The sequence below is a fragment of the Nanorana parkeri genome, unplaced genomic scaffold (assembly GCF_000935625.1).
Source record: "Nanorana parkeri isolate BGI_ZX_2015 unplaced genomic scaffold, ASM93562v1 scaffold628, whole genome shotgun sequence".
Classification (NCBI taxonomy): Eukaryota; Metazoa; Chordata; class Amphibia; order Anura; family Dicroglossidae; genus Nanorana; species Nanorana parkeri.
This window is the reverse complement of record NW_017306896.1, coordinates 781,464-794,349: the sequence shown is the minus strand read 5'-3', so window position 1 is coordinate 794,349 and position 12,886 is coordinate 781,464. Positions and strand designations below refer to the sequence as shown.

The 12,886-nt window shown below is 39.7% G+C and overlaps 1 protein-coding gene across 1 annotated transcript in view; it reads right to left on the bottom strand.

Annotated features, from left to right (window-relative positions):
- The window catches only part of PIR (pirin), a 40,411-nt gene that overhangs the window by 3,684 nt on the left and 23,841 nt on the right, over positions 1-12,886 (bottom strand). Inside the window, exons 5-8 of the mRNA XM_018563058.1 lie at positions 12,068-12,152; positions 2,360-2,404; positions 1,794-1,876; positions 617-683 (exon numbers count right to left, since the gene is read on the bottom strand). Coding sequence (XP_018418560.1) covers positions 617-683; positions 1,794-1,876; positions 2,360-2,404; positions 12,068-12,152 — 280 coding nt within the window. The remainder of the gene's footprint in view (positions 1-616; positions 684-1,793; positions 1,877-2,359; positions 2,405-12,067; positions 12,153-12,886) is intronic.

The following is a 12,886-nucleotide window of genomic DNA, read 5'->3' as shown; positions in this document are numbered from 1 at the left end:
TTAAATATTAACAAAAAAGTATCCTCAAATCATCTCTGAATTGGTGCTGACTGTCCTTCCTTCTGGAGAGTGGCTACTTTTGTTCCCCATGGTCCCTGTGTGTGTTGTAAAGTAGCCACCAGTCCAAGCTCACTCCCATGATGGACTACAATCTCATGTTTAGTTTACTAATTTGTATTGAGATTGTAGTCCATGGATTGTAGTCCATGGATTGTAGTCCATGTAGTCCAGTGAGCTTGGATTGGTGGCTACTTTATAACACACACAGGGACCATGGGGAACAAAAGTAGCCACCCTTCAGAAGGAAGGACAGTGTCGGCACCAATTCAGAGATGATTTGAGGATCTACAGCCGAGTGATACACAAATACGATACATTTTTGTTAATAGTTAAAGTACTTGAATGTATTTTTAAGATTTAACTCCTGAATTTAGTGTCACTTTAATGACATACCTTTCTTTTCTGTTGTATTTGCTATAATGAACCTTCTCTTTTTATTTACACAATCTATATCCAGACCTCATTGTAGTAGCCCTTCTGTTGTGTTTGTTTCCGTGTACACTTTCATATTACTTTCAGTCAAGTTTTTTTTTTTTTTTAAAGCCATATTTCTTACCATGCTGCACAACTGGCTCCTTAATGGGCTCTCCGGCAACCAAAACAAAGTGGGCCAGGTCTTCATCCTGCAGTAAAAAATGTATACACTTAGCTTTGTTTAATAATGGTTTCTCATTCACACTGTTCCATTAGACAATTGTCATAGTCTACCGGTCTGAAGTCAAGACAGATCACACTCATTCTTTAGGAAACCATGCCGTGAGGAAAACCTGGAAAATACCATTGCTGATCTCTGGTTGACAATACCAAATTACAGTCATGCTCATCCTCTGGTTTTAATACTTTAAGTCACTAACCCAGATCAAATATGCAGCTGAAGAGTTTTTACTTTTCTCTGACTTTTCCTTGTTCCGGGAAACTGACCCAAAAGGTCCTAAAGCCAGGGGGGGTCAGCATAACAGCCAGACAAACAGCATCTTTAGAAGGCAACAATGGTAGCACTCATAGTTCTCTAATGACAGGTTTACTTTAAACCTTCATTCATGAATATGTCAACAAACAGCATGTGTAGAGGCAACAGAGTGCAGTACACTTCTTATGAAACTTTTTCTTCCTTTATCATCAAGACAGTGCAGACAAATAGCCAATAAAGGAAAAGAACTTCAGCATGATCATAAATGGTAGTACAGGACATCTTATGAAAAGATATTGGGACTTCTTTTATGATTCTAGTCACTCAGGAGGGTTATAATCATTTAGCTGGGTAACACTTAGGACTTTGAGTTGAGAGTAAAGACTGATTTATGAATTCTAAGATGAACTCCGAGTTTGTCTTCTAAAAAGCTGCGTACTGTTGAAAAGATAATAGATAATGAAATCATAACATAGCATCAGATGACTTTTTGACCAATTTCCTTATAATAGAAGAGCTGCTAATTTAAAGGCCCCTTAAAACATTTTGCGCTTGTGCCTCATGCTGTCAACACTTCTATATCATTCTGTCATGATAGCATAGTTAACATAACATCAATAACACAGCAAAGTAGGTGAAACCTATGATGTATTTTTGGACCGGAGTATGATTTTGTTTGTCGTCATTCAGACCTGCTAACCTGCAACATACTGAGGAACACCTAACAAATATGTGCATATGTAGATATCAGAGGCATAAGAAAAGATATATGTACTATACGTCAACCTTAGCAGGCAAGACTCCTGTTCTCTTTTAAACCCACCTTGTTCTCAAAGATGACACGGTCCCCATCATCTAGGACTGCTGTGTGGTGAGCTTCAACCTTCTTCTGAGCATCTTCCGCTCCTTAAATTAAATACATCTTGAGTTCTAAGTTCCATGTTAAATACACACTGGATAAGAAACTGTTGTGATTGAATATTACAATGGAAAAAGGAGAGTAGCAAGTGTCTACAAGGAAATACGTGTATTAAAGTCATCCACCCATGAACGATGATTCACTGTTCATCAACTTGCACATCTCTAGGATTCCAGCAGGGAAATCTGCTGGCCGGAGCTTCGCAGAAGACCTCTTGCCAAAGGATTGAATGAAAAATACACAATATGGAACACGAGTCCAGTGCAGCCACATTTCAAACATGGCAGTGAGGGGCACTATGGTGAAATAGCTGGGCTTTGTAGTCGGTCTATGTGGGAGCTCCTGTCTGCAACGCAATACCAGCCACCCACATCATTTTCCACTTTCTGTTTAACATTATGATAGCTTGTGCTACCAAACATTCATAAATGTAAGTAGCAATAATAATGGTGTTTAATATAAACACTCACCCACACATATTATACCGCTCAATGTATAGATGAATGCAGTCCACCCTGCAAAGTAAACAAAAGAGAAACATGTATGAATGAATACTGCAAACATAATACAAGTTGTATTTTCTAAAAAAAAGGAAAGCTGATTGATAAGAGGCTGTATCTAAAACAACCAGTTAAAGGCAGGAAGTTGTGACAGCAATCAACAATGTGAATATAATGAGAGCTGCACTGTGGAGATATTCTAAAAAGAACATTGCAACGATTAAACAAATCAGCATGTTTTTTTCCCCTTATAAGAGAATATGGAGTTCACTGCCAGACCCCTCAAAAAATGTGTGCCTACCAATCCTCTTCACATCACCCTGGAAGCTGATGATATAGATATACTGTTGGAGATATCATGTTATGGAGGAGGAGAGGCCAAACACTCAGCTATGATCCACATTTCTGCTATTAATAGGCAGAAGACACTAAAACCATAAACGTTGCTTTCACAGAAAGGGTTAAAGATTTTCTAACACTGTAGGTCATATAATGTGGTTATTGTAGACAAAAATAGCTCCTGTCTGAGTTTTTCTTTAATACACAATAAAACATAGCGCATATGCATTAATGTGTGTTGGGTTAAGGCCACCCACCAAAAGGTGAGTGTACAATGTATGTGAAGCTACAATTTCTGCCCGTACATTGCAATGCATGTTATTCTGTCAGCAAGATGCACTGGGATGCCATACAAAATGACACCACATCGCACCAATGCATGTGTATTGCCACAAAGCAATATTGCGCATGGACCCTAAACCGGCACTCCCATCCATGTTAAATGGTTTGTTCCAACTGCCACTTTTTCTGAAGAGATATAACAGATCTAGTGGTGGATCAACAAGTAATAAAAAGAGAATTTATCACACCTGAAAAAATATTTTATCATACCTGAATACCTAACATAAAGCAAATCAATTTCCTTACATGCACCCCATTCCTATACCTAACCATGACCTCTAAGCCTAACCCTACATATAACTAAAGGAAACTTTCCTCTAACCTGACCCTTACTACCACATTGATCCTAGAATAGCACAATTGATCTTCCTATAAGGGAACCGACACACTTTATTATCTCACGGTGGGGATAGGTTCATTTAGAAGGGGAACTATGGACAACATTAAAAATTACATATACTGAATATTGCAGTCTGTAAATAGCATTATCACATTTTTGAGGTATGGCAAATGACCTAGCTGTGAAAAGTGTAAAACAGTTTTGGCTTTACACATATAAGCAAACAAACAAAAAACTGTAGGAGCCACAAAAAGGTTATTAGTGACTAGAGAAAGTCCCTTAAAGCTGAACCAAATGTAGTTATAAAAATATACCAATCAATGCAGCTATGCATACATTTTATATTTAAAGTGATATTAATTCTAAATTGTTTTAAGCTTTTTCAAATGGTGATGAAATCACTTACAATGAATACTACCCCTTAATGTTTAAAAGTTTTAGGTTCCTGCAGAATCAGCTGGTCCCATGAGCACTGGCCCTGATATCCTGTTTTAGGGTGGCTCCTTTCCTTTGCAGGGTCCTATGGAGCCACCCATGTGTGTGCTAGTAAGCTGTGCGTGTCTCCACAAACACATAGGCACAACATGGCAAGTCAGTCTCCTACTCCCCACTCCTCCTTCCTACCCTCTCCCTTCACTGAGCTAGTAGATGACAGCTGATGGAGACGTGCTGCCTTTTCAGGGAAGTTGAGCTAAGAGAGTGGGAGCCAACTGTTTGAAAACATGATGACTAAGTACTTGGACAAAAATGTAAACTAATACTTTGCTGGGCAATGGATATTTGTTCAGATATCCAGTCACATTGGACCCCCACCAGCTGGACCCACGATGGAGTCCCTGAAAATCCTGCACAGATAATGAAAATTCGAAGGGGCCGGGCATCCCCCCGCCCCTCCCATTATGGGAAGTATGATTTGTCATATGTGTCCATGCCTAGACATGCTTAGCTTTAGACAGGGCAGTGGGTAAGAGGGTGAAAGAAAACAGCAGGGGCCCAATGAACCAATAGATCTTGCTATGCACCAATACTCTTATCACTATGTGACATGGCACTACAGTGACAAAGCAAATACAAATGTATAAGCAAATACAAATGTGAAAATCACATAAAAATTACTTTTTAATGTACATGTTAGACTAATAACTCAAAAGTAATACTTCATACCTATTAGAGTCTGTTGACATGGAACATTGCCATTGTACAGTTTTATAAAGTAAAACTATGCCAGGATTCCGTTTCATCTCCAAAGTACATAGTAAGACGCACAACTGCAGGCTCATTACAGAGAACAATTATACACATAAAAAGCCTCTAAAGTTTACCTTCTTTCTTTTACACATATCTGGAACTGTGTTCAAAACCCTGGAACCATGTCAAAGATCTGTTTGCATACAATAAATGACATCCATATGCTTATCATATGCAACATAAAACCCATTCAACGTATACTGTGGAATCCTGAGCGTTTTCAATGTTCTGTAGAGGAGTCTGCATATTGGCTGTGCTCTTTGTGTCGGTGCCTGTCATCCCTTTTATCACATTATGCCACAGTCATCTCCCAGGAATCGCTTTCCAGACTCCAGCAAAGATCTTTTTCCTCCCAAAAAAGTTATCTGTTCAGTCTCATGATTTGTTTATAATAAACGTTGTCTGCGTATTGTGCTCAGAGACATATTTGGACAGAAAATGGAAAGTACATTTTCCAGTGGAATAGTGGAATACTTGCTGCAACAGAAACTTGCTTTCATACAAAATGTAGGCACAGTCTAATATAGTTACATAGTATGTGAGGTTGAAAAAAAAGACACAGGTCCATCAAGTTCGACCTTTATTGTGTAGCATGTGCATGTGTGTATTCGAGTCCCCTGGGGTCTCAGGTTTTATGAGTACCTGTACCCCTGTATGTTACGCTCCCTTAGGATGGTATCTAATTGATTTTTGAATGATTCCATACTCTCTGCTGATACCACCTGCTTGTGGCAGAGAGTTCCAAAATTTAACCACTCTGAGAAGAATCCCCTATGCCCTTTGTGGTCAAATATTTTCTCTACCAATTTTAGGTGGTGGCCTCTAGTCCTTGTTAGGGAGTTTACTGTAAAAAGTTTACTGCTGATGTTGCCATCACCACTAAACATTTTGTACATTAAAATCATGTCCCCTCTTAGTCTCCACACTTCCAGCGTGAACAAGTTTAGATTTAGTAACCTTGTCTCATAGCTTTGGTCCTCTCGCCCCTTCATTAGTTTTGTTGCCCTTCTCTGGACTCTCTCCAGTTCCAGGACATCTTTTCTGCGGATTGGTGACCAAAACTGGAGCGCATACTCCAGATGAGGCCGAACCAGTGATCTATAAAGTGGCAGAATTATCGCTTTGTCTCTCCAGTACATTCCCTTTTTAATACAAGACAGTACTGAGCTTGCAATGCAAGGCTGTGGAAACAAAGCTAGCAATTATTCAATCTATTGTCTACTATGACACACATATCTTTTTCCATTTCTGACTTCCCTAGTGGAGTTCCCATTCATTTGTATTCCGCTTGCCTGTTTTTAACCCCAAGATGCATTACTTTACATTTATCAACAGTTGCCCACTCCCCTATTTTATCCAGGTCCTCTTGTAATGTTATAATGTCTAAGTCCGAGTCTATTACCCTCCCAATTTTAGGATAATTTGCAAACACAGAAACATGGCTATTAACACCTTCCCCAATATCATTAATAAACAGGGCCTAGCACAGAACCCTGGGGCACGCCACTCATTACAGTAGCCCATTGTGAAAAAGAGCCATTTATCAATACTCTCTGGACACGTTCGTGTAGCCAGTTCTCTATCCATGTACACACCATTTCCTCTATCCCCATAGATTTAAGCTTGTGTATTAAGCGGTTTATGTGATCACTTTTCTTTCTCATTCATTGAGGGATACAGAAAGTTTCACCTTCGGGTTGTACTGCCACTGCAGCAGTAGAACCCAAAAGGTAAAAGGCTTCCTGTGTCCCTCAGAATTTTTGTACATGCGGTAACATCTTTTTATTCCTCGTCTACTATTATTATTATTATTATTATTATTAAAAGAAAAGGCTGACATGTGTGGCATTCTTACATATGCTTTTGCTAATCAAAGAGCCATTAATGTAACCTATAAGAAAATCAGGGCATTCTCATAGGGTAAAACTGCCCCAATATTTACCATATTTGATCTAAACCAAATCCCTTTCCCCTTACAACAGTCCTTTCAGTTTCCAAAAAAACTAAACTGTGTAGCCAGCATAGAGAAGGCTGCAGTACAAAGCTGTGTTTTCCTTCGAACATTCCCGTGCAGCTCTACCGAGAAGAATCCATTGCTAGTGGATAGAAAAGGAGGTTGCAAAAAGCAGTGACCTGGAAGGGGTGCTGCAGTAAAGGGCAGTGCTGCAGCACGAAGCAGGGCCAAAGATGTCTACTGGTCCCTATGTCTGTAGCTTCAGTACAAAAAACAAATTCATAGTAACTATGCCCAAAGGCAAATGTTCAACTGCCAACTTGCTTGAATGCCAAATGCAGATTTTGTCAGCACTATAGCAGAAAACGACATAGAAAAAATTACTTGCTGGATTTTAGCTTCAGTTATTTCATGGGATAAAAGACCCATCATTAAAAAAGGTACTAGGTGCATTTGCTTCACCTTTCTTTAGTTCCATTTTTTGTTTAAATCCCTTGGCAGTGCCATAAGGGCTGGTTAAAGGAAACCTGAGAATAATAATGGAAGCCATTACTGATCATTCCTTCTAAAATGGTTTCTGGGTCACTGACCCTCATTTACAGCTTGCATGTTCCACGGCAGTGCCTCAAAAAGTACTGACATGAGCCAAAATACAGGAGCAAGCATTTTTTAAAAGGAGATCAGCAGTGGCCCATACTTCTTTTATGACCCTGTCACTTTAAAACTGATCTCTGGGGCCCCCAAGGTCTGCAAGGGTTAAATGCGCTCACAAAATGTTAGAAAATGAACTTACCCACACCACACTGCCAGCTCTCCCTGCCCCCAATGTTCATACATTTACACACCAAGCACAGCCCTCCATTGTAAATGAGAACAGCACCCACAACCCAGAGCATCAGAGATAAGAGGTGAGTGCCCCAAAGCCTGCTAGAGCAAGGAATAACTCCAAAGAAACACATTTAAGAGGCACTGGGGTTTCTGTGCTTACTCAAATAATCCAGATTCAGATAAGTTTGCAAATGAGCTCACATGGAGCCTGGCAAGGCAGATCCCAAATAAAACAGGCCCCACTTGTTTGGCTACAAGAAGTGACTCAATGTTCAGAAATAAAAGGCCAAACCAAGAAAAGGTGAGAGAGTCCAAAACTGGCTTTAATTGTTCACAATTTTATAGAACAATAAATGACCAACGTGTTTCCGGGGCAACAACACTCTCCCTGTATGAGGGTTTAGAATGGGATAAGGATTTGATTGGACTCAAAATATAGTATAACCAAATTAATCTTTATAGGATTTGATAAAAAAGACCTCCTTTAGGACTGAAATTGTGATTGGCAGCAGCAGAGCTGGGTTGATCAAATTGTGAACAAAGCACCTTTGAACTCTTTCACCTTTTGATTTGGCCCCCTTTATTTCTGATCATAGATGCAAGGGATAAGGTAAAGTATTAAATAGGGTTGCACAGATACCAAGTACAGTACTCGGTACAAGTACGAGTACATGTACCGATACTTTTGAGCTCCAAGACTAGACTAGAGAAAAATTAAAAAATTAGGAGGCAGTTGTCATTTGTAAGGAGCACACGGAGCTCCTGGGATTTGTACATCTCTGTTTTAATGTATGATTTTTTTTAAATAAATATAAAAAAGGGATGCACAGATACCAGTTTTGCGAGTACAAGTACTGGTACTGGGCCAAGTACTTACAAGTACGAGTACTGATACATTTTTGTTTATTGTCATGTGACAGTTTTTCTAAAACAATACAGACTAATGATTTCAGGACAGTGGTGGAGCGCCAGAGCCAGGTCCCAGCTGCAACCACTGCAACCCTGGTAATTCTCATGAAAATGCCAAGTATCGGCACTGGTACTCGAAAAGTATCTGTGCATCCCTAGTATTAAACCTTATTCTTCTACACCTAGAATTAATGTACATTTAACCCTTGCAGTGCAGAGGGGCCCCACTGCAAGGGTCGTTTTTGTGAAATTCTCCAAGTTTAGCTTTATGGGATATGAAAAGGCTGAAAATGTAATAAAAAATTAATTACATAAAATTATACAGTCATGATTTTCCTGGACAAATCACTAATATTCCTCAAAGTCAAGGCATAAACATGCACGCTTAGGGCAGATTCACACCATTTTCCAGACCAGATCTGATCCGGAAAATGGTGTGAACCTGCCTGCAGTTTCAGTGCATCCCAGACCAGACAAAATGAGACATACAGTATTTTTCTGGTCTGGTCTGGAACGGACTGCGCTGGTGTGAACAGAGGCTAGAAATAGCATAGGGATACATTAGGATGCATTTTGGGTCCAGAAACAATCTGGTCTGGTCTGGAGATGATCTGGCTGAGGTGTGAATGGGTCCTTAGTCCATTTAAAACTATATATTCAACTAAAACTACCCTGCACACAGTGTGAGAGTTGCATGATCAGAACCTTCGGGCCTGAAGGGGCAAGTGAATATCTAAAAAAGTCTCCAAAGCCAGTGAGAAGGATCTCTAGCCAGATAAATACATTTACCAGCAAGTCAACAAACTAATTTATTGTTGTGTGGATAGAGTCTGTCTTGAAGACATAACCCAAGCCTGAAGTAAATAGGAGAGCATCTGTGTGAGACAGCAGGTGGAGGCCAGGCAGAGGACTGTACAGCTGTTTGGCATGTCAGTGCTTCATATGTTGGCTGACGTGTAGTCCCAAGCACATGGAGAACCAAACACATTGACACAGCTTGCAGAATCGTGGTGGGACAGTTAACAGCTACAAAACTGAAATGCGGAAACTTCTCCTTTATAAAGATGCAGACTTGGAGTTCCCAGATAGAAAATGCATATATAATGTCACATGAACACAGAATAACTTCAAAGTGCAGAGTCCCTTAGAAAATAGATTTCTGTTTATTGTAGTAAAATTAGTTAACATGGAACTCCAGACAAAAATGTGTTTTCAGTTTTGTATTAAGTGATAAAGGTTTGCTCTGACAGGTTTTTTGCTGCCTGTTTGGATGGCTTTTACATACTTCTCCTCCAGGACACCACACAGGGAGTGTTGAGAAATCTCACATAGTAATAAAATAGGTTCTAACACTTTCCAACTCCATTCCAAAATAAAAGCAAAGTTTTGGCCAGAGTTTTGCTTGGACAAATGGTTTCTGACTGGTTGTTGTAGGTAACTGCATTTAGCATATCCACATTTCTCTTGTGCTGCTTTACTGAATAGGTCCATTTAGTCAAATCAGCCTGGTTACTACTATGAATATACACTGTCTGGCCAAAACAAGTCACCATCTGTATTTAGCTAATCAAATAGGTAAGAGTCTTTCATTGGATGATTTCTACAGTGATTATTATGATTCATCTAGCAAGACGTTATTTGAGTTAATATATTTTTATTTCAAAATACATACACACATATATATATATATATATATATATATATATATATATATATATACATACATACATTCTGGGTATAAACAGATATCAAAGACTTTTACGGCAAGATGTTATTTAACCCTAACTGATGCAGTGAGTAGCTTTTCATTTCTTAAACAACCATGGATTGTTTCTTCCCTGATGGCACATTGGGCATATTCCAAGATGACAATGCCAGGATTCATCATGTTCAAATTGTGAAACAGTGGTTAAGGGAACACAAGACATAATTTTCACACATGGAATGGCCACCACAGAGTCCAGACCTTAACTCCACTAAGAATCTATGGGATGTGCTACAGAATACCTTTTGTAGTGGTCCAACTCTCCCATAATCTCTACAAGATCTTGGTGAAAAATGAATGCAACTCTGGACAGGAATAAATGTTGTGACATTGCATAAGCTAATGAAAACAATGCCATGGTGAATATGTGCCATAATCAAAGCTACAGGCAGTCCAATTAAATATAAGTGAGTAACTTGTTTTCTGGCCAGGCAGTGTTTGCGCTCTCTGTTCTATCCACAATCCCACTTGTTGTGATAGTTAAATCTGGTACTTACACTGCTTGTAATGAAAAACACTAAGGATGTAATAATGAATACAAAGCTGTATTAATCTGTATTTTATATCTGTTCAGCTTTAAACAATACATTTGTATATTCATGCACCCCGGATAAGCCGCTCTCCCTGGCTTACTCTTTAGGGGCACACTAGATGACAGTCACTTGATCCAGCCTTTTATTGACTTATTAAACCCCATTCGCATCTGCAAACGGGGCCAACCCAAGGAGTCTCACAAATGACTGCTGTAGACAGGAGGTGCTGTATAATCGAATGACAGCTGCCACCGCCCACAGCTGTTCACAAGATGGATGACCACATTTGGACGCAGAGTGTTTGCGCCTGGTGCCATCATCTGCAGGTAATCTCAGGCTGTGCGATTACTTGTGAACAGCTGTGGGCAGTGGTCAGTGGATTATACAGCCCAACCCGCCTGTAAGAAATTGCATGAGTCTCATGCAATCGACCCCAGTCGCAGGTGGGAATGGGGCCTCTAGGATGATGGTCTAATATCTATGGGGAAGCATGCTACAAGCCCAAACAAGAGTTCTTTAAAAAAAAAAAAATCAAGAAATCGGGGAGCTGAGAAACCTTGCCTGATCACTACTGCTTTCACCAGCACCAGGCCGATGCACAGGTAGCTCTTCCTATTCAGCTTACAATCCCTACTTTATTGCTATAAATAGAAGCTCTGATACTACTAATGTTACTAGACCACCAAAAGGTCCAAGACGACATTGTGATAGGGTCAGAAAATACACATACTTTAAAGCCCAATTACGGTCTAGATATTCTTTTTTATTTAAAAAGATCTCTCAGGTGCTAGTAAAAAACAAAAACAAACAGCCATATGAAGATGGCCCCCACAATACCTCTTCTTTGACACAAGATCTCGTCGTCCGAGTTGAATGACACCCAGCATAACTCCACCCAAAAGACTGAGGAATACTGAGATTCCACGAGCATCATTCATGGCCCCATCCCATGAGGGGGCATCTCTATACTTCCCTTCTTTTACACTGTACTGGTGCAGAGACCAGAACTGACATTATCACATCGGTGTCACTTTTGGCACAAGTATCGACTGCCCAGCATGAAGAAGCAAAGATGAGGAGGACCCTGCAGCATGACCTAACTGGCCAGAAGACTTCAGAAAAAGTAGGTATTAAAACAAAAAACCTGAAAACATAGGTCAGTGGAAGCCACAAGGGGGGCACAGGATCGATTTGGGGTACCCGAGCCCAGAGTTGGACTTCAAGGAGCTTTTAAGGGCATATAAACATTGACAAACCAGATCTCCTCCATTGATCTATTACAGACCAGTAATCACTCAATATACTTACAAAATATTTCTTGCTACTATACAAGAAAGCTGGATAAGGAAAATGCCAAATGACAGTGATCGTGTCCAGGTAATTTTTTTGTTTTTGTCTTTTTAATATTATGATTGCTTACCTTTAGGCACCTCCTGGATATGCTTTGCTCCTTTTTCTATTTTGAAATCCAGGTACAGGGTTGGTGTTCTTGTGTAAACTTTTGACTGTAGGAAAACAAACAAAATACATAAACATTGTCCAATTTTAGTAAACTATCAATTTTAGAGTGTTTACAAAACCTTTACAAATTAAAGACCACTGAGAACCTTCAATATGTGTCCATGGCAAAATCTGAAAAAGTCCCTTGGCATACTTTGAGGCACTTTACAATTAAGAGTTTCCTATTCTTTATAAACTCGATATTTTTTAATGGTTTTATTACCTAGGAAATAACAAACTAAAAGTGAAGTTTATGAGGGCATACGCTACACATTGGGCTTGATTTACTAAAACGAATATACAAGTGCAGGGCACATGGTACACCTGTGGTGCAGGCTCGCATGAGTGTGTGAATATACAGTAAGGGCATAAAGCAATTGGTCACCTATGATCTGTGCGTACAATGTGGTCTTAGTTTGTGTGTGTCCAAAGAATGCAGCTTTTGGACATTCTGTTCCAATAAGGTGCTCTCAAGAGTCTCACATTGTCCGTTTATAGAATGCCCTGTAACGTTATCTAAATGGAGGCGCTGCAGAGCAAAACAGTTCCCAAACTATATATACACATTTATTTTATCCAAATATCATTGCCAATTCCATAAATCACTATGGAGCCAGGCACTCCAGTGCTTTTTCGGGCTCCATGGCATTTGCATGGTCTGCTAGGACTATAGTTATACCCTTGAATGGAAGGAGCCCAACAAACATGCAGAACAGTGAAATAATGAGCCACGAGGAAG